Source organism: Bos grunniens, chromosome 5 (assembly GCF_055505025.1).
Source record: "Bos grunniens cultivar Pamir isolate PY7600 chromosome 5, Bosgru_T2T1.0, whole genome shotgun sequence".
Lineage (NCBI taxonomy): Eukaryota > Metazoa > Chordata > Mammalia > Artiodactyla > Bovidae > Bos > Bos grunniens.
The window spans coordinates 56,746,577-56,773,618 of record NC_141169.1 but is presented as its reverse complement, the minus strand read 5'-3'; the positions used below and the strand labels follow the sequence as shown (position 1 = coordinate 56,773,618).

The 27,042-nt window shown below is 48.6% G+C and overlaps 2 protein-coding genes and 1 long non-coding RNA gene across 5 annotated transcripts in view; 2 read left to right on the top strand and 1 right to left on the bottom strand.

Moving 5' to 3' along the window:
* Window positions 1–12,327, top strand: part of KIF5A (kinesin family member 5A) — a 29,161-nt gene extending 16,834 nt beyond the window's left edge. Inside the window, exons 14-30 of one of the 2 annotated variants that reach the window (XM_086400303.1) lie at window positions 64–270; window positions 575–721; window positions 1,319–1,507; window positions 1,854–1,971; window positions 2,341–2,405; window positions 2,506–2,615; window positions 3,002–3,103; window positions 3,609–3,669; window positions 3,929–4,000; window positions 4,161–4,265; window positions 4,807–4,827; window positions 6,943–7,159; window positions 7,374–7,527; window positions 7,839–7,921; window positions 8,383–8,410; window positions 8,870–8,984; window positions 10,018–12,327. In XM_086400303.1, the coding sequence (XP_086256429.1) occupies window positions 64–270; window positions 575–721; window positions 1,319–1,507; window positions 1,854–1,971; window positions 2,341–2,405; window positions 2,506–2,615; window positions 3,002–3,103; window positions 3,609–3,669; window positions 3,929–4,000; window positions 4,161–4,265; window positions 4,807–4,827; window positions 6,943–7,159; window positions 7,374–7,527; window positions 7,839–7,921; window positions 8,383–8,410; window positions 8,870–8,948 (1,758 nt within the window). In that variant the 3' untranslated portion in view covers window positions 8,949–8,984; window positions 10,018–12,327. The remainder of the gene's footprint in view (window positions 1–63; window positions 271–574; window positions 722–1,318; window positions 1,508–1,853; window positions 1,972–2,340; window positions 2,406–2,505; window positions 2,616–3,001; window positions 3,104–3,608; window positions 3,670–3,928; window positions 4,001–4,160; window positions 4,266–4,806; window positions 4,828–6,942; window positions 7,160–7,373; window positions 7,528–7,838; window positions 7,922–8,382; window positions 8,411–8,869; window positions 8,985–10,017) is intronic. The other variant, XM_086400305.1, reaches the window with a different exon arrangement.
* Window positions 8,140–14,418, bottom strand: LOC147371984 (uncharacterized). Its single transcript, XR_015163872.1, has 3 exons — window positions 14,104–14,418; window positions 8,542–8,638; window positions 8,140–8,440 (listed from the first exon to the last, which is right to left on the bottom strand). It is a non-coding gene; the product is annotated as an uncharacterized LOC147371984 (long non-coding RNA).
* A 106-nt stretch (window positions 14,419–14,524) lies between these two features.
* PIP4K2C (phosphatidylinositol-5-phosphate 4-kinase type 2 gamma) lies at window positions 14,525–26,462 on the top strand. Of its 2 annotated transcripts, XM_086400340.1 has the most exons (11): window positions 14,525–14,792; window positions 17,684–17,781; window positions 18,455–18,551; window positions 18,925–19,068; window positions 22,098–22,244; window positions 22,433–22,471; window positions 23,047–23,160; window positions 23,854–24,121; window positions 24,290–24,393; window positions 24,581–24,680; window positions 25,000–26,462. In XM_086400340.1, exons 1-10 carry the CDS (start codon window positions 14,619–14,621, stop codon window positions 24,659–24,661), a joined length of 1,266 nt encoding a protein of 421 aa, XP_086256466.1. In that variant the 5' UTR covers window positions 14,525–14,618; the 3' UTR covers window positions 24,662–24,680; window positions 25,000–26,462. The 2 variants fall into 2 exon arrangements, with proteins under 2 accessions (XP_086256466.1, XP_086256465.1); XM_086400339.1 differs by having other exon boundaries at window positions 24,581–26,462.
* The last annotated feature ends 580 nt before the right edge of the window (window positions 26,463–27,042 follow it).

Below are 27,042 nucleotides of genomic sequence, written 5' to 3'. Positions count from 1 at the left end.
AAGGAGCTGGCGAGCTGATCACTGGCAGAAGACTCCTGCTCATGACCCGCCCCTCCCTTGCAGCTGCTGGTGTCCACTCGAGGAGACAATGAGAAGGTCCAGCGGGAGCTGAGCCACCTGCAGTCAGAGAATGATGCCGCAAAGGATGAGGTGAAGGAAGTGCTGCAGGCTCTGGAGGAGCTGGCCATGAACTATGACCAGAAGTCCCAGGAGGTGGAGGAGAAGAGCCAGCAGAACCAGCTTCTGGTGGATGAGCTGTCTCAGAAGGTGGTGAGTGGCCAGCCAGGAGCACCCTGACCTCAGAACACCTTCTGTGTCCAGAGGGAACTCTGCTTTCTAAGAGGGTGGTATCGTGTTTGTACCTTTGTGCTGTCTTTCAGTTCGTGGTGGGCCCCTCTCCCACCCCATCACTGCACTTCACCGTCCTGACCACTCTCTCTTCCAGACCCTTCTGCAGGGCTTGTGTTCTCTTTGTAGCAACCATCAGGGTCATGCATGAAGGGAGAGGCCTCTGGCTAGGTGGGGGAGGGAAGCAGGAAGATGGTGCTGGCATGACCTGAAGGACTGTCCCCAGGCCACTATGCTGTCCCTGGAGTCTGAGTTGCAGCGGCTGCAGGAGGTCAGTGGACACCAGCGAAAACGGATTGCTGAGGTACTGAATGGGCTGATGAAGGACCTGAGTGAGTTCAGTGTCATCGTGGGCAATGGAGAGATTAAGCTGGTGAGTGGAGAAAGACATGGCGGTCTTATTCAGATCTTTCTTGTTCTGGGAATGGTGGGAGGTGTAGGTGAGACACTCATGTCCTCAGAGATACTGAGAGGAGGAGGACAAGATCCAGGAAGGACACCTGCAAACTAGACACAGGAAAACACGCAGAAGTTTGCATAGACTCAACTGAAATACACATTTTAGATCTACATACCTGGTGAAATTCACATTGCTGGATAAGGAAGCAGTGGAGATGTGCTTTTAGCAGGATTTGGAGATGGGGGCACAAAATTAGGAATGATATAGATAGATCCGTGGCAGTGACGAGGCCCCATCTGTGTGATCAAGTGGATCAGTCTGACTACACAATATCCTGTTTCTCTATAGAAGGGAAGAGGGTGACTGTCGGAACAGATCGTTGAATGCAGAGAGGGATTCAGTGTGAAAAACCAGGTGGTACAGAGCTGCTAAAAGTTGTTTGGAACATACCTGTCCCACTGGAGTCCCTGTACCTGTGGGTGTGTGCTGGGCTAGGCCAAGTAGAAGGAAATGGATAGGGGCTTCCCAGGAGCAAAGAGGCACCTCCTCCCTCCCATGTTCACCCCACAGCCAGTGGAGATTAGTGGGGCCATTGAGGAGGAGTTCACGGTGGCCCGACTCTACATCAGCAAAATCAAATCTGAAGTCAAGTCTGTGGTCAAGCGGTGCCGGCAGCTGGAGAACCTTCAGGTCGAATGTCACCGCAAGATGGAAGTGACTGGGCGGGAGCTCTCATCCTGCCAACTCCTTATCTCCCAGGTGAGTGCCAGAGGTAGAGAGCCTCTGGGTGCCGTGGGAGAGGGCAGGCAACTCTGTGGTTGTGGGATGACTGCTAGCAGCCGCCTAGGGTCAACTGAAGTCAAGGACAGAAGAGCTAGGGGAAGCAGGAGAGGGTCCAGGCTAGAGAAGTGAAGGTGCAGGGGGATACTGCCCTCTGAACCAAGAGAGTCTAAAGCAAGGGTCTCCAGAGGAATGGCCCTCGAGCCTGCATCCTGGTGGAAGGTGTAGCAGGAAGAGGGGAGAGCTGGAGCCTGTGAAGGTCTGTGCTGCCTGGAGTTGGGTCCTTGACTCTATCCATCTTCTTCACCAACCCTCACCCCACCAGCATGAGGCCAAGATCCGCTCCCTGACGGAATACATGCAGAGCGTGGAACTCAAGAAACGGCACCTGGAAGAGTCCTATGACTCCCTGAGTGACGAGCTGGCCAAGCTCCAGGCCCAAGGTGAGACCTGCTTAAACCTCCAACCAACCCATCCTGGGACCTGAGATCAGAGAGGGTGTCAGGAGGCAAAGTGACAAACATCACAGAAAACTCAGCACACTCACCAAAGCATTAGACTGAAATCCTGGAGTCCAACTCACGTGCTGCTTAGCATGATTTTGCATGTAGCTCATTTTACATGAACCATAAACCCTCCATCATCCTTTGTCCCTGCTGTATGAAATTGGATAGTTCTCACCCAAAAGAACATCCCTGTGGGCCCATTCTAAGGGTAAATGTGCCCTGCACTGCCTGGCGCTCTGGTCACAATGTGAAGTTCTGTCTGGAGGTGGTAGGTGTGATATAAACTGCTTCCTCCCTCTCCCTCAGAAACTGTGCATGAGGTGGCTCTGAAGGACAAGGAACCAGACACACAGGACACAGAAGATGTGAAGGCAAGTGGGGAAAGTGTTGGGGAGACTGGGGCCTGGCAGGGCCCTCACCAAGCTGGTGGCTGGGAGTCTGGCATTGAACTTGGGTGGGGTTGTGTTGCAGAAGGCCCTGGAGCTGCAGATGGAGAGCCACCGGGAGGCCCATCACCGGCAGCTGGCCCGGCTCCGGGACGAGATCAATGAGAAGCAGAAGACCATTGATGAGCTCAAAGAGTAAGAGTTCCCCAGGGTGGCTCCAGTCTCCACCTGGTCCCCTCATCTTCCTGGGCCCACGCACACACTCCCTCTTGCACCAGGATCCAGTTCTTTAACTTCCATGGATCATGCCCCAGCAAAGACATGACTTTGCAGTCCAGCTCCAGGAGGTACAAGGAGTGAGGACTAGTCCCTATGCTCCAGGCTTCTCTGATTTGATAGTTCAGGGCCCCTTATTCTGCTGTGGAAGCAGTAGCCTGAGTCCGCCTCTAATATACCCTGAAGTAGATGTGTCAACCCTATGAGGACTCGTGTGCAAGAAGGAAAGTGTTGAAGGAGTCAGTCTCCTCTTTGTCCCTCGCTGACATCTCCTTGTTCTCCCCAATACCTCTTGCTCTCCGCAGCCTGAATCAGAAACTCCAGTTAGAGCTGGAGAAGCTCCAGGCTGACTACGAGAAGCTGAAGAATGAAGAACATGAGAAAAGCACCAAACTCCAGGAGCTGACGTGAGTGACGGGTCCGCCTGCAGACCTGAGACCACACGGGCTCAGACGGCTACTCACACATACCTCAGGAACAGGACACGATCTAGATGGGAACATGGTGACCACAGGAGGCAAGGTCTTCAAAAGAACAACTTGATGGCGAGGGGGAAAATAAAGGAGACTTCTGTTCAGTATTAGCTGACATGGAAAGATGTGGATGATGTTCCATGAAGTGTAAAAAGCAGGTTATCAACAGTAGGAATGGTATAATCTTGTAACATTTATGTGAGAGCCACATGCATGGAAGAGTCTGGAAAGATGGACACCAGAATGTTCACGGTGGTTTGATCTGTAAGTGGTAGAATCATGGGCTTTTTATTGGAACTCATCTTACTTTTTTCATTTATGCACTGTGAACATGAGTAACTAGTATAGTAAGTAATAATAAAATATAGATCAAGGAATGGAGGAGGGACAGAGGGGCAGGGTGGCCCTGAGTGGTTTTTCTGTTTCTGTCTTCCTCCAGATTTCTGTACGAGCGACATGAGCAGTCCAAGCAGGACCTTAAGGGTCTGGAGGAGACAGTTGTGAGTGACTTCCCTTCTGCGCCAAGCCAACGGGGGGGTGGGGAGGGGTGGCTTCAGTGTCCAACCCTCCCTCTGATTTCTTCTGCACCCTATTTCTCCCGCCTTTCTGGGAAGTAAGCCTGTGGTATGATCAGGACACACCTTTTTGTAAAAAGATGAGTGACTCACTTGTCTGGAGAGACTGAAGGATCCAGTAGTTTTGGAGGGGGAATGGTGACCTTGTATTTGGTGGCCCCCAATTTTTCATCATTCTTTGCAGGCCCGGGAACTCCAGACCCTCCACAACCTTCGCAAACTGTTCGTTCAAGACGTCACGACTCGAGTCAAGAAAGTGAGTGCTGCCTTGGGGTCTTCCCAGCCCCCATATCCCCCTCCTGTCCTCAAGTTTCTCCATCTCCTGCGGCCTTCAGCGGGGCTTCCGGGCCTGGTCTGAGTGGGGCCTGACTGGCCTCAGGATGGCCGTATCTTTCCTCCGCCCTGTCTCTCCTCAGAGTGCAGAAATGGAGCCCGAGGACAGTGGGGGGATTCACTCCCAAAAGCAGAAGATTTCCTTTCTTGAGAACAACCTGGAACAGCTTACAAAGGTTCACAAACAGGTAAGAGCGAGGGCAAGGGGTGAAGAGAACTCTTGAGGCCTGGGATCCCTAAATCCTCAGAGGCCCTTGGATTTAGAAAAATCTTATTGCATGTCCTCTTTCCCTTTCCCTCTTCCCTTTCCTACTGACACCTTCTTTATGCTGTATTTGGTTCCACGTTTACCCTGTTCTCGGTTCTATGCCTGTTTTCCCTTTCCCAAAGCTCCCAACCTGCCTCTGCTCAAGTGGAATTCCCAGGCCTATGTTGTTGGAGGGTGAGGTGGAAACCAATAGAAGTTTCAGAGGCGTGGGCCTGGGACTACGTGAGGGACGCTGGGCAGACCGTGGCCGGAGTGGAGAGCACTGAGCCAGAGGCAGCCAGGGGAGCTGGGCTTTCTCTCGTGGCGAGGACTCCATCTGCCTAGGCCTGGGGCAGGCATGCAGAGAAATGACACGATGTTGTCCCAAATGGCCCAGGCAGCCCCTGGTCGGGGCCAGTGAAAACTCCTGTGTATTAAGTTGCTGCCTCTCTGTCCCCCTCCTTGCTGCTGCGGTTCCTTAGGTGGAAGACTGGGTTTCAAAGGTATGGGGTGGGGAGGTGACAGGGGCAGTCCAAAGGAGTCAGGACAGGAAATGTTTGGTGCCCACAGAGCAGGTAACCCTCCCTAGTGCCATACAGCTGAGCCTTGAAGACCGGTGCAACACACTGTCAGCTGGCTCTTTAAACAATTCTGAGAATAAACCCTAACCTATTCTTCATTCCTGTCCTTTCAAATCCACCTTAAAATGCCTTTTACGCTCATATTCTCATCAAACTAGAGCTTCAGCTTTTCTTCCCAGTGCTATACCCAGCATATACAGTAAATACCCAGGACACCTTCTTATTTAATAATGAGAAAAAAAAAAAAATCCTAGAGCTGTGGCCCGGTGATGGTACACAGGGTTTATTTTATTTGGACCTGCAGAAGGCCTTACTACCATCTTTTCTCCTGTGCTTATTATCAAACAGTGTGACAACATTATAGAAAAGTTAAAAGAAAAAACATTTGTAATCAGTTTTGCCATTCTTTTTAATTTTTGTTTTCATTTTCCTTCTCTCTCCAAGTGCATATTACATTGCTTCCCTCCTCACCCCACCCCCCGCAACTTTTTATTGTAGTAAAATACACATAACATTTACCACCTTTAATCATTTGCAGTGTACCATTCAGTGGTGTTAAATCCGTTCGTAATGTAGTGCAACCATCCCCACCATCCCGCTCCATAAGTCTTCATCTTGTAGAAGTGAAACTCCATCCCTATTAAATAACCTCATTCCCCACTCTCTCCAACCCCTGGAAACCCCCATTTTACTTTCTGCCTTTTTAATTTTGACTGCATTAAGAATCTCAGTAGAATCTAAGTGGAGTAATCTGGAATTTGTCCTTCTGCACCCAGTTCATTTGACTTAGCATAATGTCCTCCAAGTTCATCTGCACTGTGGCACATTTCAGGACATCACAGGCTGTTTTCTTCTTCCCTCTCCACCCCCCACCCCCATGCCTCTGTTCTAAGTCTCAAAGATCAGAAACTACTCACCTATAGGCTAGGACTCCTCCTAATTTCATCCCTCAGGGGACACAAGACTAGAAAGGAAAACACTAGAGATGTAGAAATCTCTCAGTTAAACAGGACCTTAAATAGCCAGGGCTGCAGGCTGTGACAAATTGAACTGAGTTATTGTCACAGCAAAAATATTGTTTATGATCTGTAAGTTGTCCAAAATGAAAGGGACAATTCTCCCAGTGTCCCCTGCTACATCGATGTACCTGATATCTTCCAAGGCCGGCTCCTTCTGCAATCTGTAGGCCCCCAGTCATTGCGTGAGACAGTGTAAAAAGATCAGGAAGTCTCTTCCTGGCCTTAAGGTGGTTGCTACCGTTGCTCTAGCTTAATTATAATGGGGAGAGGGCCGGCCCAGGAAATCCTCAAACATGAAGGTAATAAGCACAAATGTTTGTGAGACCTCAAACATTTTCTTTCCTTCCTATGGGGCAGCCGTGTGGATGTGTGGATGTGTGGGGGGCGCCTGTATTCCAGCTTCTGCTCCTGCTCTGCACTGCATTGAACCTGTGCTCAGCCCCATATCCACCCTCCAAACTGCTACCGTGCTCTTGCTGCCTTGCCCTGTGCATGCCCACATAGCCATCTCTGGGTAAGGGGGGTGCCTTGTCCCCATGGTTGCCCTGGGGCTGTTGGTCTGGCACCAGCTGTGAGATACTGGGGATTTGGTGGTGTTTAGGCCAGGAAGAGACAAGAACAGGGCACTGTCACAAGAGTTCTAGGCTAAAAACTAAAGATTAATCTGGAGCATGCATCATTCCTTGGTTGAATTTTTTTTTTTTTAAGTGACTTAAAAAAAAAAGAAAGAGTTCTGGGCTACAGAGGAGTTGACATGTTTTGCTGCTCAGAAAACGATGTAACTTTTTAATGCCTGGCCCCTGTTTGCTGAAGGAAGAAGGAAAGCACTTTCCAGAGCAGCAGTTAGGTAAAGGGAACGAGGCCTTTGGAGGAGACAACACAGCATCCAGCATCTGCCTCCCTGATGGGACTTTTCTGTATTCTCTCTCCTGCCCGCACCCCCACCCCCAACTCCGGCACCTCGTCCTCGTCCTTGGCTGCCTTTCTCCCGGCCTCTGACCTGGGGCTCACCCCACAGCTGGTACGTGACAATGCAGATCTGCGTTGTGAGCTTCCTAAACTGGAAAAACGACTTAGGGCTACGGCTGAGAGAGTTAAGGCCCTGGAGGGTGCACTGAAGGAGGCCAAGGAGGGTGCCATGAAGGACAAGCGTCGGTACCAGCAGGAGGTGGACCGCATCAAGGAGGCCGTGCGTTACAAGAGCTCTGGCAAGCGGGGCCATTCTGCCCAGATTGGTGAGTGGGCAATGGGATCACACTCCGGGGGATCCTGGCAAATTCCTTGGTGTTAAGCAACCCCACCCCAGCCTCACCCCACCACTCCCGCCCCAAAAAGTAGAAAGTGAATTACTATCTTATAAGCAACTCAGTTCAACTGTAGCTCTGGGACCCAGAGTGACTGCAGAGGACAGGTGGTCTCTTCACGGTCGTTTTCCTTTCTTTGCCGCAGCCAAACCCGTCCGGCCTGGCCACTACCCGGCATCTTCACCCACCAACCCCTATGGCACCCGGAGCCCCGAGTGCATCAGTTACACCAACAGCCTCTTCCAGAACTACCAGAACTTGTACCTGCAGGCCGCACCTAGTTCCACCTCAGATATGTAGTGAGTGACTGTGGGCATAGGCGGAGCCCCAACCCAAGGCTCTCTGCACCTTATAAGACATAAGATTGGGTTAATTATTGGGTGGGATTCAATTCTTTTCCTAAGTAGCTTCATTTCTAACCCTTTCTCAACTTCAGACCTTTGATTAGAAGGTGGGCATCTGCCCTCCTAATCTTCGGCCATGTTTGTTGTCTTCTGGTCTTGGGGGCAGGGTGGATGGTTCCACCCTGAGGGTGAGTGTGGATCAGTGGTCCTTGGAATAGTGGAAGGTGGGGACTAGATGTTGCATCTCTCTCTTCTTCTCCATCCAGCTTTGCAAACTCCTGTACCAGCAGTGGGGCCACATCTTCTGGTGGCCCCTTGACTTCCTACCAGAAGGCCAACATGGACAATGGTGAGTGAACAAGATGGGTCACCAGCCTTTGGGATCCCCAGGGCAAACTGGAAAGTATCAGAAGAATAAGTGACCCTGTGCCTACAGCTCAAACACTGTGCAGCCCTTCAGGGTCTTGGGTTTTTAGAAGTGGGGTCACATGCCTGTCCCCAGCAGTCCCTTCCCTCCCCTGCCCCTTGCCTTCCATTCTCCTCTCCTCTATGAGGGCTCAGGGAGACTTTTTTTTTTTTAATTTATTTTATTTTTAAACTTTACATGATTGTATTAGGTCAAACAAAATAATGATGCAGCTCAGAGTGGCTGAAGACAGAGTGCCACAGACCAAGATGGCAACTATATTCCCAAGACTCTTACCTTTTTCTTCAAGGAGTTAGGATGAGAGAGGGTTTGAGGAGACTGTTTGTAACACATCTCTTTTTTCCCTTCTTCCAATCCTGTGTTCTCCACGGCGATCTCTACAGGAAATGCCACAGATATCAATGACAATAGGTACGCCAGTCCCCACTGCTCTTGGGCTCTCTGGGTGAGAACAGAAGAAATGGTTACCTTTCCCTTGTGCCCAATTTAGGGGTTCCCCAGAGCCTTTGGGGAGAGGAGGAGGAAATGAGAGCCACTCTCACCATCACCATGTTGTCCAGGAGATCCAGTCACTCCCCTGCCTCTGTGTAGAGCACTGTCCCCTCCTCCAGTCCGCCCTGCGGCTCCTCGCCATTGCAGCTGTGGGGGCAGGGGGAAAACCGCCATGGACGTCTGATGACCTGGGTTTCTCTCCTGTGTTGGGGAACTTTGTGACCTTGGGCAGATCAGCTCCATCTCTCTGGCCTTGATTTGCCCAGTGTTGCTGTCCTTGGTTATCTCACAGGCATGATGAGAGAGCAAAGTGACAGGAATGCTGTCCTTTCTACGGGAGCTGACAACGCTGTGATTGTGTTGGGTCTCTTCTTCCAGGAGTGACCTGCCATGCGGCTACGAGGCTGAGGACCAGGCCAAGCTGTTCCCTCTCCACCAAGAGACGGCAGCCAGCTAATCTCCTACAGGGGCTGCCGCAGACCTGCACTTTCAGGTAGTTTCAGGCCGCTTCCTCTGAACAGTCTCAGGTTGCTTCCTTCCTTGCCCTCAGCTTCTTTGTTTCTCCCGCTTTTTTAATCATCTCAGAACTTTTACTAAATGGTTGTCCCTCAACTCCTGCTATCCCCTCCTAGGGGCTACATGGGAACTGCCCAGTGTCCCCTGGACACGGGCCCCTCCCTCCTGCCTTGTGCCTGGTGATAGTGGTTGGTAGCCACAGTACTGCCTTTCTGCCACTAGGGGTCACTGCAACATGTCAGAAGGGTGCTGTCCATCTACAGCACCAAGGGTCACCAAATCTATTAATGGTAGATACTAGGAGATCTTAGGGACAGGGAAGCCTGGCAGGCTGCAGTCCATGGGGTTACAAAGAGTCAGACACAACTGGGCAACTGAACAACAGCAACAATTAGAAGAGCTCTGTGTCCTACACTCTTCCTATCTGTATATATCACCATTAAGCTTTAGGAAATGCACCGGGAAGCCTACCTTTTATTCCTCTAGCTGCTGTATCCACTCTCCTCCCATCTTGCCAGTGGAGGTGGAAAACTGTATATGCCTACCTTCAAGCCTTCCCCGCCTCTGTCCCCTGTGCTCTCCTAGCAGTGCAGGCACCTTCCTGGTTCTCCTGTGTCACCAGGTTTCTCACCAGGGCTGCTTTAGGGCTCAGAACCAAGCACTGGGATCCTATTTTATTGTCCACTTTGGATCCTTGGAGAATAAGAAACAAGAGATCATGGCCGCCTATTGGGCGGCATCCAAGCTGAGCCCTTTCCAGGGGTTTTTCAGAATAACAGGCCAGGCACACACACAGGCAGAAAGGCATGAGAAGCAAGCAGTAGGAATGGGGGAGGAAGAGTTAGGGAAGGCCTGGGGGTGGAGGAGCAGGGGCTTGGGAGGGTGGCATCTGGTCGTTGGTATCAAACAAACAGCTTGTAAACCCAAGCTGGCCTAGATGCCACCCTGTTCCTGTTCAGTAGCCAGGCTGCAAGGTGGTTCCTCACAATTTCTTTCTCTTTCTTCCCCAGTTTCTAAGAGGGACTGAGGCCTCTTCTCTCAGCATGCTGCAAACCTGTGGTCTCTGATACTAACTCCCTCCCCAACAGCCCTTGTTGTTCGACTGTACTATGTTTGATGTCTTCTCTTACTCTGTATCTCTTTGTACCCTGTATCTATATATCAAAAGCTGCTGCTATGTCTCTCTCCTCTGTCTTACTCTCTAGTATCTAATGATGTATTTAGCAATTTCTAAGCATAGTATACCCTCCTCACTTGGGGCCATAGGGAGGAGGGTCAGTGTTTCTTCTCTCTCATATATGCGTCTCTCACACTGAGTGGTGTTAGTCATGGAGATGATTAAAAAAGGAAAATGGGAGCTAGAAGGCTGTGATCCTTCACAACACACACACACATACACACGCACACATGCATGCACACAAAGCCTTAAGCAGAAGAATGTCTTAGCATCATAAGATACAGAAATAGCCTCTTCCTCCCTCCTCTTCCACTTTTAGCACAGAGGAGGATAAGGTGGAAGGACTGCTTAAATTATACAGAGAATTTTCTTTAGACACCCCTCACCTGAACCGAGGGGTTCTGGGTGTGCACCTCTGCCCCTTGAAGTCTGCCTTTTGCCTCCTCCTTCCTATTCCCCCTGGAAAACCAAGAACATGGACTGTTCAAGGGACCACTTCCCTTTCTCCCTGAAACTCCTTTTGACATTCTCTACCCCAGAGCTCCTGACTAGAAGCCAAAGCTGCTTAAAATGATTTTGCAAAGTTAAGGAGGCCAACCTATTCCCAACAGTCTATCAGATGGTTGCTCACCTGTCCACAGGGATAGTTCTAGCCAAGCAGAAGCAGTAGGATTGCTTCTTTGGCTTTGGGGGTAAACAGGCTGGAAAATTCCTAAGTGTTTTTTGCCACAGCGATGAGCTGGATTCCTTTCTCTGTCCCATATTGGGCTGCATGTTCTTCCACGTCTCCACCTTTTGGTGTGGGGGCTTCCAGTTCATTGGCAAAATAGCTATCTCGAAATGCCTTCCTTTCAGACTGGAGCCTGACTTTTCCCTGATGATATACATTAAATTTTTTTTTCCCCTAAGAATTCCTTCTATAATGTCCTTATCAGGCATTAAGTGCACTTTAAAGAAAGGGGCAGGGCAGCTTTTCCAGAGGTGGAGGAGCCCAAGGGCTGGACCCGGGATATGGGGGGCGGGGGGGCTCTCCTGCTCCCATGTAATTGACAGGATTATGGTTTTGTTTTCATATCCTTTCCTACCACATGGTGCTAAGGGGGCTTTCCAGGTAACTGCAGGGATGCAGAGTGGAGGTCACAAGCCAGTCCAAATCAAGAGAGAGTCCAGATAGCCTGTCTTATCTGGGATGGAAGAACAGGGTAGCAGACCACCCATCACCTAGTTTCTTAACCAGGAAAGAAAGCTCAGTGTGAGTGCCAGCTGGTAAATACAGGCTGTCATGGCCCATGACTCCGTCAAGGGAAGATGTCCTTTCTCCCTTTACCTGTTGGGCCTTTCAGCAACTAGAGAAATGCAGGGAAAAAAATATACCAGAGGGGTATGGAATAAATCCAAGGCGGTGATATTCAAATGTTTTTCAGAACCAATCTTATAATAGAACCCTGAAATAAAGAGTAACTAGAAGTGACGCAGAGCTGGGCACTTTGCATTTTTACTGTTTGATGGGAAATGGTTCATTAGTTGAGGAGCCCTTGAACGGTCCTAAGAGATCCTGAGGGTTCCTGTAGAGTAGTTTGAAAACCACTGCTCAGAGGAAAGGGATGTAATCTGGCTCCCCTGTCCCAAGCAAGGAGGGAAAGAGTGGGGTCAGTGAGCCACGCTGTCTCCAGACCCCGGTGAAGAGGAAGGAAGACTCCTGTGTACCTGGAGACTTGTGCTCATATTGGCCTGCAGGGCCCCCAAGACTCCAGTGGATTTTACGTACTCTTGCCACCAAATGATTCTCTTCATACACAGAAGAAAATGTGAATGTGTCGGGCAGATGAGGAGAGAGGTGACAGAGGGAGCAGCCTTCTCTTGAGCAAGATGTAAGGGAAATAGAATTCACTTACGTAAATAAGGAACACACAAAGCCTTCACCAGAAGCTTCACTCGACCGTCCTCCTCCTTCCCCTCCCCTCACCCCCTCACCACCTTCCTTTCAGAGAGCCAGGGTCTCCACCTGGGGCACCTGGCCTGCTCACTCACTTCTGCCAAAATGTTGCATGCCAGCGTGGACGACAAACCAAACCGCACCAACCCCGTGTGTATTTACTTGATGTACATAGATATCTTTAAAATAAAATAAATTCAGTGATGACTCTCTGGTGTTGTAAATCTTTATCCCTCCCCAGTCTCCCTCCCTTCCCTGCAGGTGATGGCATTATGACAGTGTGGGACATTATGACAGTCTTCCAGGTGTTTTTCCATATAGTTACATGCAGGTTTCCCCTCCGCCCCCACTTGACAATATATCCTAGAGATCTTTTCATGTCAATATACATGCTTACCTCACTAAAAAATATACATATATTTTTTCCACAAACTCACCCTATAATTTATTCAATCATTCCATGTTGGTGGACACCTATCCAGGTTTTCTGTAATTTTTAACAACAATGGGATCCTATTTTCTTCCTTGTTCTCCCACAGACCACCATGAGCCCCAGCATCAGTTCCATCCCTCCCTTGCCAAGAGCTCAATTCTCTAGGCTCAAGATTGTTCACCACTTCAAACCCCCCACTCCAGGACACATCCCTTCCTGTTGTCCCTGCTCTCACTTAAAAGCTTCTGAGGTGAACAGAGAAAACCCCACAACTAAAACACTGGGGCAGTTAAAAACAAAGAGCCACAGAGCTAACCCAGACCTTGGTGCTGGCTTAACATTCCTTCTGTGTATCTCTGCTCTTTTCTCTCCCACTTCCCAGAGCAACTGGTTGAAACCCTCCCTCCTTAAATCCCTTCTTACTCGCCTCTCTTAGGCAACAACTTTGTCTGTTCTAAAGGGTAAATTAAGGTGATGGAGTGTGAAATTCTTCATTCCCTCCCCTCCAAACACACACACCTACACACTTCTATCTACACAGATCCCTTTTGTTTCTACTTTCTGACAAGTGATAAATCTCCCTTCTCTGGACTAAATCAAGGCCCTTCTAGATATTCTTTCTTAAGGTACTTACACAGACTTGATAGAGAAAATAAAAGCGATGCAGTCTTGGGCAGTTTGCATCTTCTTTGTTAACTTCTATTTTAATGATTTTGACTCTTCTCCTTGGTAAGGTCTCCCTAAAAAGCGTGTTTCACCATGTCTTCCCCTATAAGACACTCCCTGCCAGGTTTTCTCATAACCAAATCTCCTGAAAAAGTCTTAAGCTTTCCCTTCCCTCTTTCTCACTTCCTACTCATCCCTCAGCCCATCCTGATCTGGCTTTTGTTCTGCTGAAAGTGCTTTCCAAAGGTCACTAGTTGTGGGACTCCCCTGATAGTCCAGTGGTTGAGACTCTGCATTTCTACTGCAGAAGGCATGTGTTCAGTTCCCCTTCTGGGAACTGAGATTCCTCATGCTGCATAACACACCAACTAAGAAGAAAAATAAAAGCCCCTAGTTGCCAAAGACAACGGGGCACTTCCCCATTGTCTTGCACTGTCTTGCATCGCCTCTCCAGGACATTTGACACCGCTCTCCATTCGTTCCTTCTTGAAACTCAACTCCCTTGGCTTTTGTGACCCTGCTCTCCTGGCCCTTTTTATTTCTCTGGCCACCCCTTCTCAGTCTTCTCCCACTAGCCTCTCACATGCTGGTCTATGCCAGGGTTCAGTCATTGGACATTCCTTAGAGTTGTCATTCACGCCTACAGATTCCTCACAAAAATTAAACCCGTATTCCCAGCCCAGATCATTCTGCTGAACTCTGGGCCCAGATGTCCTGCTGCCCTCAGGTGCCCCAAACACTGTTAGGCAAAAGCCCGGGATTCATTCTCAGTGTCTCCCTCTCCCTCAAAGCCCACGTCCACTATGAATTTTACACACGTTATCAAACTGAACCTTTAGAGGCCATCCCCTTCTATCCCAATAGTCACTGTTTTAGTTTCTCACCTCGTGCCTAGACTTTTGCAATACTCTGGTCATCTTCCATAATGATGCCTGAGCGGTCTTTCTAAAAGCACAGAACCCACTTAAGGGATCTCCTACTTTTTAAACGAATGTTTTCAGGTTAGCCTCAGGCGGGAGGTTATTGCTAGAAACTGGGCAAAACTGGAAAGCGGCCACTTTAAAGCTACGAAGCCCTCGACCATAGGGTTAAATCGGTCTAGCCCAAGCAGCAACCCCAACGCCTGGATAACTGGTCTGGGCTTCGCGGACCGCTCGCAGCCCTCAAGGGAAAAGGTTTCCGCGCGACTCCCCGTCGTCAGGTGAGCCCACCCACCGCGCAGGCGTCGGGGCGCGCGGGCCACCAGCAGGGGGCGGAGTCAACCTACCCCGCCCTGCTCTCGCGCCAGCGGGCCAGCCTCCGGTCACGTGACGGCGGCGCAGGTGAGCGCCGCTTCCGGGGTCGGGAACCTGCATCGCAGACGGTTCAAGCTTCCACTCGGTCGGGTTCCCGGGAGACTATGGCGTCCTCCTCGGTCCCGCCGACCGCTGTATCGGCGGCGACAGCGGCCCCCGGCGCGGGTTTCGGCTTCGCCTCCAAAACCAAGAAGAAGCATTTCGTGCAGCAGAAGGTGAAGGTGTTCCGGGCGGCCGACCCGCTGGTGGGCGTGTTCCTGTGGGGCGTAGCCCATTCGGTGAGACCCTGCCCCGGCCCCGCTGTGGCCCTGTCCTAACCCCTCAGCTCCTCCGGGCGTGTCTGTTCCCAGGCTCCCGCTTCCGGAGCCCATCGCGCTGCCACTTTTCCACCAGGCTGTCCCGGTCCCTGCCCACCTACCCTCAGGTGTCCTTCCCCACCATACCTTCTTGCTGTAAAGCTTTTTTTTTTTTTCTATTTTAACGTAGGCTTTGTCTCTTCCTCCGCCCTTTACTCCTCCACTCTGTTTCCTTCTTTTTCGTATGAAATCCAGCTCCCTGCCTCCTCCCAGTCAGTTCCAGCTTCAGCCCCAGGCCACGGAGCCCGGCCGGGACCTGGCTCCATCTGGAAGGACTTTAGAGGGAGTGACTGTAATAGATTGGTGGCGGTGAGGTCCCCGGTGAGAGAGTGCGCGTAGAAGGGGAGCGGGAAGAGTAACTGAAAGGAAGTAACTGTTTGTTTACTCTCCTTTGCACCTTGCTTTCCAGCCGCCTTCCTTGATTTTGGAACCTTGGTTCTGAGGGGAAGCTCCAGGCTTCCTGGATCTTCTAATCCTGCATGTCCGTTTCCCTTCCAGAGGTACAGCATTTCAGGGAGGCTACCCTGCCCTGAGCCTAGTGGTTGCACTCAGTCAGCACTTGATGTGTATAAGCCTTTGGTCTTACCTGCACCCTTTTGCTGGCTGGAGTAATGGTATTTGATGTAACTGAAGGTCATCTTTGAATGAAGAGTTGGCTCAGGAGTTCTGGTGGACATGATGGTGCTGAACTTTAGAATCAGGGAGCTGTTTAGACGGTCGGCTTGGGAATCAGGAGGAGACCAGAGAGGCCACCGCATCTCTGGTTCCTCAAGATACCTCAAGTGAAGAAAGCACAGCCATTGCCCTCCCTTTTCTCATGGCTGGAGTGGGAGGAGTGCAGTGATCTTGAATGTGACACCAAAATTTTAAAAATTCAATTTCCTTGAAACATTATAGTCATATGGAGTGTTGTATTATAGCCATCATATAGTGTTGTGGAGATGGAAGGGGATGGGGAAGAATACAGTTTTTGTCATTCTTAGTTTGGGGCTTAGGAAGTTATATGGGGTCTATCAGCTCCCTTTTGCATTTGTAGTCCCCAGGTCCCTGGATGGTAATGTCTTATCGGAGAGTATTCAGTCTACACCACTTGGTATGGGCAAGGCTAATGGAGGTAGGGCTTCCTCTCTTATTACTCATCCATCCATCCCTTTGGGAAGCTTGAGAAGGAGGGTTTTCCTTTGATAAAGATTGGGGAAATTACACAGAAGACCTGCCTCAGCTTCCCTAAATATGTCTACTTTAGTCCCAACACCCCACCTCCAGCCAGCACACATTTACTTAAAGGGTCTGGAATGGAGAAATTCCTTGAACATATGTCCTAGTGATGAGTCAGCCTGCTTACCAGCAGGTGGCGAGGAGGGGGCCATGAAGAACTATAGCTGAATTTTAGGCTGGAAATCTCTAGTGGCTTCTTCTTTTTTTTTTTTTTTCTGGAGGAATATGTTCTATCTTTTTCTACTGAGAATGAGAGGAGCTGGTTTTTCATGGCAGCGTATGGGATTTAGGTTAGACTGAATTTCTGTTGAATGATCAAGTAAGAAAAGGCAAGGCATCCATTTATTCGGTTAATAAACACTTGGGGACCACTGTGTGCCAGACATTGTGCTAGTCACCTGAGAGATGTAGATGATGAGAACTGGTCCCTATGAGAGCTCACAGCCCAGGTGGGGAGCTCATATAAACTAGCTGTTAGAGTCAAGTGAGAAGTGGACTACTAAGGCTTCGTGAAAGATACTGTGGCACCCTTATTAGTCACTGGGGAGAAAGCACATCTCCTGAGCATTTCTTGGTACAGGAACCCCCCTTCCACCCTGATATTAGCAGACTGCTGATTCTTGGGGCTGAGGAGAGCATGTGGTGCTTGCATGCTTTGGGCTGTGGGTTGGCTTTACTTTAGTGAACAAACAAGCTCATATCCTCTGCCTGCCCACATTCCCTCAGAAATTTTTCTCTTACCTTACATACAGGCAGGTGGGGACCTACTCAGAGAACTGGGGCAGAGTGGTCTGGAAGAACAGATCCTGTTTGTAAGAAGATGCCTCCTTCAGGATATGGACATTTCGTTCTTGCTGCTGTTGACCCCTCAGAGTCCCATTAACTCTCTGTACTTTGAAGATGTCTTTTGTTTTGTTTCCAATGGAGCATGGAAATGTTTGTCTTGAATGTCTTGAGTCTGCTGAGGGTTTTTTTTTTTTTTTCTAGAATTTCTCACAGCTTTAAAAATAATCCAGAGTTGCTTACAGAGTTTGCCTAATATAAAATGACTGTTGTGAGCATGAAGTTCCACGGGGGCGGGAGTGTGAGGGGCCATGTGTGAGGGTTGCTTGCTGCAGGCCTCGCTGGGCAGCAGAAGACAGCATATACTCACCTTTGTCAGGCATATGCGTAACCAGGGTATTTAAAGGAATGAGGTGGTTGTTGTTTAGTTGCCCAGTTGTGTCTGACTCTGTGATCTCATGGACTGCAGCACTCCAGGCCTCCCTGTCTGTCATCTCCTCATGGACTGCAGTATGTCAGACCTCCCTGTCCACCGTCTCCCAGAGTTTTCTCATGTTCATATTCATTGCATCGGTGATGCCATCTAGCCATCTAATCCCCAGACGCCCTTTTCTCCCTCTGCCCTCAGTCTTTCCCAGCACCAGGGACTTTTCCAATGAGTCGTCTTTTTGCATCAGATGACCAAAATACTGGAGCTTCAGCTTCAGCAGCAGTCCTTCCAGTGACCCTTTTCTGACTCTTTCCCAGACAGTATATAAGTAGCTCTCCACACACCTCCTCACTGCCTTCCCATTCTTATTCTGACTGATCAGATCAATGAACTCAGCCAGGTGCCTCCCCCGGTGATGCTGCTGCCAGATGACTTTAAGGCTAGCTCCAAGATCAAGGTCAACAATCACCTTTTCCACAGGTATGTGGGAATCCCTGCTCTTCTTTTGTCAGCCTTCCTAGAAAAGAGAAGAAATCATTTTAAGAGTTAAGGTTGAATGAGTTGAAGGTTTTAGATTTAGAAGGCAACTTACAAGTTCTTACTTTATTGCTTAAACTTCTTCCCAATGCAGAAATTCAGTATTTTTTAAAGAAACCACTAAAATAATTTCCAGTGTTCCCTACACACTTATCTACATGTACTAGTTTTCCTTTCCTCAAGCCTGAAAATTCCACAGTGTAAATACATGTAGTTGTCATTACCATACTTCTGAGAGGTACTCCCTGAAAGAAATACCTGAATCCTATACGCCCTCCTAATATCAGAAGGTAGTATTCAAAACCTGTTACTGATTTAAGGATGTCTCTGACTTGCTTGAGATTTGGGAAATGCTGCTGTTTGGATGGGCAGTAGATCCTGGCTCTACTTAAGCCACTTACCAGTCATGTGGTTTAAGCAGGTCACTCAGCCACCCTAAGCCAGTCTCTGTTTCTATAAGACGGGAATAACACACTTATAAAAGACGTCACATGGGTTCTATGAGAATCAAATAAGATAATATGTGTGAAGGTGTTTTATAAACTGTCAAGCCCTTTATAAATGTAAGATAATATTGTTACTTTGTTTTCTTATCTTGAAAAAACCCCTATTGCAGGGAAAATCTGCCCAGTCATTTCAAGTTCAAGGAATATTGTCCCCAAGTCTTCAGGAACCTGCGTGATCGATTTGGTATTGATGACCAGGATTACTTGGTGAGTGTCCATTTTGGGGAAAGAGTAGGCCTTTCTCCCTAACAAGGGGATTCCTTGGAACAGTAATGTTTGGAGAAATGAGGACCTTCACAGGTATTATTTACCTTTTTGTGGTCATTACTATCCTGTGGTTAGGCATCTTCAAAAATCTGAAGAAAGGTATAAAGCCCGTCCTTGGGGAGAAATGCAGATGCATTAAAAATTTTGCTGCTCATTTCATTCAGTCTATATATGGATACTGGATTTAGAACCCTTTTTCATCCTCTTATGCCAAGGTTTTATCTACTTTCAAATGTGTTCAGTTGACCACTGTCCTATGCATTTATATATAAAGGGGGAGGAAAAGAGCTCCTAGCCTCTTCTGTGTCCCTAGGTATCCCTTACCCGAAGTCCCCCAACTGAAAGTGAAGGCAGTGATGGTCGCTTCCTTATCTCCTATGATCGGACTCTGGTCATCAAAGAAGTATCCAGTGAGGACATTGCTGACATGCATAGCAACCTGTCCAACTACCACCAGGTCAGACCTCTCTCAGCCTCACTCTTCCCTTCCCCTCCCTACTCATTGCTCAGCTTCAGAGCACTTGGGAGACTTCCTATCCCTCTTCCTCCCTATATAGCCTATAGCACTCAACATCATGTTTTTGAAAAACAAGGCATTTCAAAAAGAGAGCCTTCACATACCTATTTGTGTTTGATTAAATAAGAGTTTAGACATCTTCCTTCTCATTTGGTGCTTCTAATCTAAAGCCACTGTGAATTGATAGATACAAAAAGGGTACGTGAATAGCAAAGTATAAATTTCAGACTAAGTCAGAGTTAGACGAAGTGCCAACATCAGATGTACTATCAGGAATAAATGCAGTTTGGGGAGAAAACCACGGTGATTATACCATTGGGATAGATTGGAGGGAAGAAGCCATGATCATAACCAGCCCTAAGTGAGATTAGGGAAGCTATTCTGTCTGAGCAAATGAATTTGGAATATGAAGTTTCTGGAATATTTTGGGAATAAAAAAGACCTGAATATCTTTCTACTGGAGGAAAATCTCACCAAAATCAATGAGCAAGGAATAAATGAAAGACTCTAAAAGAGTTTTTGGTTATTCAACAGCTAACCTATGTCTGTTGTTATTAGGTCCTATGTCAGACAGTAAAGAAAGAGGTGAATGAAATGGCTGTGGCCGTTGAGGATCTCTTGTTCTAATGGCAGAGACTGGTAAGCTAGCATTAGTTAAACACACGACACGATGTGTGCAGGCAGTGGAGGTATGTATAGAATGCTCTGGGTGGGTAGAGGAAGAGCATCCCAGCTCACCTGGAGCAAGGGGTGTATCTGGCAGGCTCAAGGAGAGGTTTTAGAGGGAGTATCCTAGAGTTGATTCATGCATGACTAGTGGGGACCAGGCATTGGACATGGTGGAAGAGAGCACTCTAGGCAAAGGAAAGCAGCACTTGTATAGGCACAGAGCCATGCATGAGCTTAATGTTGCGGAACTGCAAGAAATTCAGTGCGACCAGGATGAGGTATTGAGGTAAAGACAGTTAGGCAGGAGCCAGGCAGTGAGGGCTTTATAAGCCACACAGAGTTTGGGCTTTATCCTGAAAGGTGGTTTGCAGCAGAGTGATGTATATGTCATTTAGAAATAGCCCTGTGTCAGAATTTTAGAGAATGGATCATAGAGGGGAAATACTGAGAGTGGAGATACCAGTGAGAAGTTAAGTGTTATAGTCCAGGTGAGAAATGACATGGGCCTGGAAGGGTGATGGTAGTGGAGGTGGAAAGGAAGACCTTTGGGAGAATTGCAGGAATTAAGGCAAAGGGGCTCCAAATTCCTGGGTGCCCCGTTGGGAAGCAGGAAAAGAAACAGGTCTTTGGAAGGAAGACAATTCTGATTTAGGCGTGTTGAGTTTCTGATTTCTACAGTTCATCCAGATACAGATGTCCTGTGAGTGGTTGGGGTATGGAGTTCGGGAGAAAGAATCAAATATCTTTCTAATTTTAGATTTCTTTATAGTCTAGATTTCAGAGCTACAGGTAAGTAGATGGTACTTATCACCATGAATATAGATAAGATTATGGAAATGTAGAGTGAAATGAAAAGAAGGTTGAGGACAGAAACTTAGGCAAGTAAAGAGTCCATAAAAGAGACTAAGGGATGTTTTTGTTTTTTTTTTTTAACATGATTGCCAAGTTTAATTCAACAGCTCCACTAACTCCTGCCTTGTAAAAATAACAGAATGCTCCTCTCTGAGGTACACTGTGATGTGAGGCCAGGTTTGTTGTTTTTGATATAGCTCTACAAAAAAGTTGACGTGAAATGCACATAAAAAAAGTTTTAAGGTTTAAAAAATACAGACTAGTAATTTATCAATACACCTTGGAGGTTGAGAATAGGATACTAAGATTTAATAAATCTTCAAATACAGGCAGTCCCCAACATACAGAGCATTTTCCAAATACAAATGGCCTCTCCCATCAGGTTTAAAGGAGCAAAAGCCTTTTCTTCTGCTCCTCCAAGTGACTAGACTACCCAGGCTCTCTAAACCCACAACCACGACCCCAAGGAAGGAAAAGAGGAGGGGAGATGGGGACCAAGTAAGGCCACGTGGTCACTGCTGCCCAGAGACTCTGTTGTGGTTGTTTTTCCTCCTTCCCCCAGGCCTTGGTCCCCAGCTCTGCCCCAGAAGTCCTTGCCAGGGGACAAATCTAGAGAGCTCCTACCCTCATGTGACCGGTGAGGCTGAGGCTGAAGCCCCAAGGGCCAGCACCACATTTGGGTCTTCTTGGTTGGAGCTGTTGGATGCTGTTAATGATTTATGCCCTACTTCATTCCACATAGGATTTGAGGACAGAGGAGTGGTGTGATGGGAGCTCAGGCTGGTCAGTAGTATCAAGTACCAGCCAGTTGAAATATGACAATGACAAGATGCCTGTTTGAGTTGGCAACTGAGGGATTTGAGGCAGTGAAGAATAGAGAAATTTCCAAGGAGAAATGAGAGTATAATCTGATTTCATTGGTTTGAGGTATGAATGAGAGAAAATGGACTGATAGCTGACTAATTTTCTGAGAAGGTTGGCTATGAAGAACAAGGCAGCAACACAGAGATGGTAGCACTTAAAAGGGGATTTTTTTAGGAATCCAAATTACAGGCCATCATGCAAACGTTTTTATTGTGGGAATCTAGCCCACCAAGAAATATTAGCCTAGGTAAAATCATTCTGTTGATGTAATTTCTGCTCCTGGTTCTATGAATAAAGAGGGTCAAAAACAAGGATAACAACACCTACCTTCCCCATCTCAAAGAATGATAAAGATCAAAGGAGAGAAGGCACTTTAAGAGATAATATACATCTGGGATAAATCAGAGGAGATGAGGATTCAGAAACTGCCTGGATAACCTGGGGCATCTTCAGAAAGCCCCACACCACTTCTGACCTATAACCTGTCTATGTGAAGTTTTGTGGCTCCCTATGGAATAGGAGCACTTGAATTCCCATCCCTGAGCTGTTCATCTCTCCTGCTTCCTCCCTCCCTCCTACCCCAGTACATTGTGAAATGTCATGGCAACACATTGCTGCCCCAGTTCCTGGGGATGTACCGGGTTAGCGTGGACAGTGAAGACAGCTACATGCTCGTGATGCGCAACATGTTTAGCCACCGTCTTCCTGTGCACAGGAAGTATGACCTCAAGGTAAGGAGAGGAGGCGAGTGCCGAAGGGGAGACTCCTGATGGCCTGAGGCGGGGAAAGGCCAGGGAGGGCACTGGATGATTCATCTTAAAGGAAAGAAGGCTGTGGGTTCGAGGACTTGTCTTAGGAGGTAGGTTCCGACTGTTCCTTTAGCCTTTTCTGCTGACTTGGTCTTTGGATCTCTCCACAGGGCTCCCTAGTGTCCCGGGAAGCCAGCGATAAGGAGAAGGTGATATAATTCTAGATGACAGGGTGTGAGGGGTGGGGGAGGGCAGGTGAAAGGGATCTTCTTAGGATAAAGAGGTAGGGATCCTTGGATATTAATTCTTATCTTAAACCACCAAAAAAGAGAAATGTAAACTTTTCCTGATCCAGGGACTTTTTGGAAGGGGCAGTGGGAAGGGCCTTTTTGTCACCGTCTTGGATTTGGGAATGGGTGAAAATGCCAGACTTCAAGAGCAAAATGCTCACTGACCACCTCCCATTCTGAGCTTTCATTCAAGCCAGCTGTCTGTGCTTAAGAAGAAGAAAGAAAAGTCAGAATGGAATGTGTGAACTGAAAACCCTAGGTAGAAAGTAGTGGGGTGTGATTTGGGATACAGATGCAGTGACTAAGTCTGGGGTCACCACTAGAGGCAAGAACAGACTCTGGGCAGCCTCCCAGTGTAAAGTCAAGTGAGAGGGGTGGCCCCTCTCCCCTAGGGGCCCCAGAGCGAGAGACTGAGCCCTACATAGAGCAGGGTTCACTGGCTGAGATGGTAGGGGAGGACTGTATTCCCAAGATGTCCCTTTACCTGTTCTCAGGTTAAGGAACTGCCCACGCTTAAGGATATGGACTTTCTCAACAAGAACCAGAAAGTTTATATTGGTGAAGAGGAGAAGAAAGTCTTTCTAGAGAAGCTAAAGAGAGATGTGGAGGTGATGATTGGGGTGCTCTGGGAAATGACTTTGCTTCTGTTTTTTGCTTCCCCCTGGGCAGCTGTCCATTTACAATATGAGGGAACTCATCCCCTTCCCTTGGGGCTCTCTGCCTATAGGGGATTTGGGCTTCCCTGATCAGTTGGTAAAGAATCCACCTGCAAGCAGGAGACCCTGGTTTGATTCCTAGGTTGGGAAGATCTGCTGGAGAAGGGATAGGCTACCCACTCCAGTATTCTTGGGCTTCCCTTGTGGCTCAGCTGGTAAAGAATCCACCTGCAATGTGGGAGACCTGGGTTCAATCCCTGGGTTGAGAAGGTACCCTGGAGAAGGGAACTGGCTACCCACTCCAGTATTCTGGCCTAGAGAATTCCATGGACTGTATAGTCCGTGGGGCCCCAAAGAGTTGGACAAGACTGAGCAACTTTGACTTTCATGAAAACCTAGAGGTGACCTTTGGAGGGGGTGGCTGGTATGAACTGAAAGAATGATCTTAAAAGAATTCTTTAAAAAACAATGATCTGAGATACCAGGATATTTAGGCAATAAAGGGCAATGGTATGCTCCCAACCCTCCGTATTTACATTTCCTTTCCCCAGGAGGGCCCTGGATAGTCAGAGAGGGAGGTATAAGGGTGGTACATGGGAATGGAGAGAGCCACCTGGGGGTTCTGACCTGCCAGTGGGGTCTCAGTTCCTAGTGCAGCTGAAGATCATGGACTACAGCCTTCTTCTGGGTATCCACGACATCATTCGGGGCTCTGAGCCGGAGGAGGACGGGCCGGTGCGGGAGGAGGAGTCAGAGGGGGATGGGGACTGTGGCCTTACTGGGCCTCCCGCTCCGGTGGGCTCCTATGGCACTTCCCCTGAGGGTATCGGCGGCTACATCCATTCCCACCGGCCCCTGGGCCCTGGAGAGTTTGAATCCTTCATCGATGTCTATGCCATCCGGAGTGCTGAAGGTGAGAGAGAGTCTGGAAATTTTAAGGGCAGGGAGGGTAGTCCCTGGGGGACAGAGACCAGGGTGGTGGATGGAGAGGCTGGTTAGCTTTTCAGAAGAAATCTGACTGGTTCCTGAGGGGAGGGAATTGGGACTATACTTGGTCTTCATCGCTGGTCTCTCTCCCCAGGGGCCCCTCAGAAGGAGGTATATTTTATGGGCCTCATTGACATCCTGACACAGTATGATGCCAAGAAGAAAGCAGCTCACGCAGCCAAAACTGTCAAGCATGGGGTGAGGGTTCCCTGAAGCCTTTCCTTTCCTGTCTTGACTATTCAAGAGCCTCTTGTGCCAGAGCAGTGGGGTGGCAGAAGGGTGAAGGGCTGGGTATGGAAATGGTTGGGAGTGGGAAGAAGGGGAGGGCAGGGAGCGGGGGAGGGCTGTGGGGACTGACACCCTGTTCCACACCTTCCTCTCACAGGCGGGGGCAGAGATCTCTACTGTCCATCCTGAGCAATATGCTAAGCGATTCCTGGATTTTATTACCAACATCTTTGCCTAAGAGACTGCCTGACTTCATGGTGACTGCTGCTCTATGTGTCCGGTGGTTGGGGTCTGAGAGGCATGGGGGAATTGTGGATGTTTTGGCCACTAACTTCTCTTCCTCTTTTGCTAACTTCAGGCTACAGTCTGCTTCCATCCAAATAATTCCATCTTGTTGAGTAGGCTCTTCTTGGCCCTCAGAAATACCGATACATTGTTTTCCCTCCCCTTCCTTCCCTTTTCTCCCTTCCCTCTTTCCTTTCCCCACCAAGTCGCTTGCTTCATTAGAGTGTTTACTATCGACTCTCTCCCAAGTGCCTTGATCTTTGTAAAATGTCCTGTTGTTTTCCATAACAGAGGAGGAGCTGGGGGAAGGGGGTTGTTGGCCATCTTCAAGACCTGACTGGACAGATGGACCTGGCTCAAGCAACTTACTCTGGATGCACTTTGCTGTGTGGGATGAACTAAGAGTATCTGAATTTTGCTGATAACTTTATAGAACTTGTTGTGGCATGCTTCCTTCCTAATAGGCCCTGGGATGGAAGATTTTCAAGACACTACAGATGTGGGTGCCAGCATGCACACACACATTAGGATATGGCCAGTCTTACCCAGCTGGGGTGGAGAGTGATTGGTGGGCTGGCAGCTTGTGGAGGTGGGACCTATGAGGACTCCTGTGATTATTTAGGGAATTGGAAGTCTCTGTTGAGGGTTGACTACTCCAATCTCTTCCCTCACTCCACCTACCCTCACTAAAGATGGCCACAGTGTTGAATCCTGGGTGAAGCTGTTTGACTAATGCTGCTCTTCACCAGGATCTCACATCCTTCCTAGGGCCAGATCCCTTCAGTGGGGGTGTGGTCAGTTCTGGAGGCTGGACGGATGAGCCAAGGGAGTAAGGTTCACTCCCTGTGTTGAATTTCCTTTCTTCATGTCTAGCCATCCCGGAGGTTTTAGTCCCAGCAGAAGGGAATACCTCTACTTGGGTTAACCCTGGTCATCTCAAGAGAATGGAAGTCTCACATGGGGGAGCGTCCTCCACTCCCTGAAAGTATGCCCCTTCCTCCCCTGCCCCTTCTCAAACCCTTTTCCCAGTTGGATTTGTTATTCTGTTCTTTTCTGTCCATCTTAACTGCTACTGTGTCTCCCAGGGGACAGATGGCCCTCTTTGTCATCTTCACTCTCCACCCCCAGAGAGGAGTCAGAGCCATAACTCAGTCACCCAGCTCCCTCCAAAGAGAGTTGAGCTGATGCATGATATTCTCAGAATGCAATGGACCCTGATGAGCTGGGATAGTTCCCTTCCCCACAATTCCTCTGGGGCTCAGGCAGCCATTTTTGTGATCCTGCATCTCCCCTGAGGCTTCTGCATTTCTCTGGAACACAAAGATGGGGTACCAGCAAGTGGCCTCTAGGGATACAAAGACTCTCCTCTGTATCTGACTGGACTGATCTGTCTCATAAGAAGTCATGAGGTCATAAAGGAGAATTCCTCCTGCCCCTCCATCTTCTCCAAAGGAAGTAACGAGGAGTCCCCGGTTGAGGATTGGAGCCCCTATAAAATTTTCCTGGCAGGAGCCTCATGAATCTTTTTCATTCCACCGTCTACCTTTCCCTTGTTGAATGCAATAAAACTCCATGACACCAGCAACTTTGTTTAGAAATGGGTTTTCTGACCCATTTCTGGCTGATGTATTCATAAGCATTATGGTTTTCATTTGTTGCTTCTGTTTTTCATCTTTTTTTGTTTTATTAATAAAAAGATCTCATGTATTTACTCCCATTGCTGTCACTATAAGGAAAATAAATTATTGAACTCAGTTTCCTTCAAAGAAATTCTTTTTCTCCCCCACTCCTCTTTTTTGGAAGCCTGGGCTTAGGGGTGTAGTGACAAGTAAAGAACTCTGATCTTTAAGGTGTTGGGTCCCTAAGGATGTGGGTTTCAAGATAGATGGCTGTGAGCTTAAAAGGTGGCAAGGAGTGTGCATGGGAATGGAAGACATTCCCCAGTTTTGCATGAGTCAGCTACAGGGGGGCCAGGGACAAATGAGGTGATGTGCCCCCCCCCCCCTTTCCCCAGGGTTCTGGGCTAGATCACATTCACATCTCTAAAGGTGAGCGAGTCTTAACAGCACCAAGCACACAGGAGCTAAAGGAGAAGGAATCCAGTGTTTCCCCAGGCTTCCTGGGAAAGATGTCCTTTGTGTGGAGGACAGGAAGAGTACATCAGGGTCCTGGGAAAGTAAAGAAGGAAGTGACCAGCCATCCAGCTTGGAGAGGGAGTGAAGAAAGTGGGTGGATCAGCAGAGCTTGTTGCCAGTCTGAGAAATCCATCCAGTACTGTTTGGCCAAGGAGGTCTTCTGACCGTTGGAAAAACCTGGCTTGATGTGGCCCCAGGG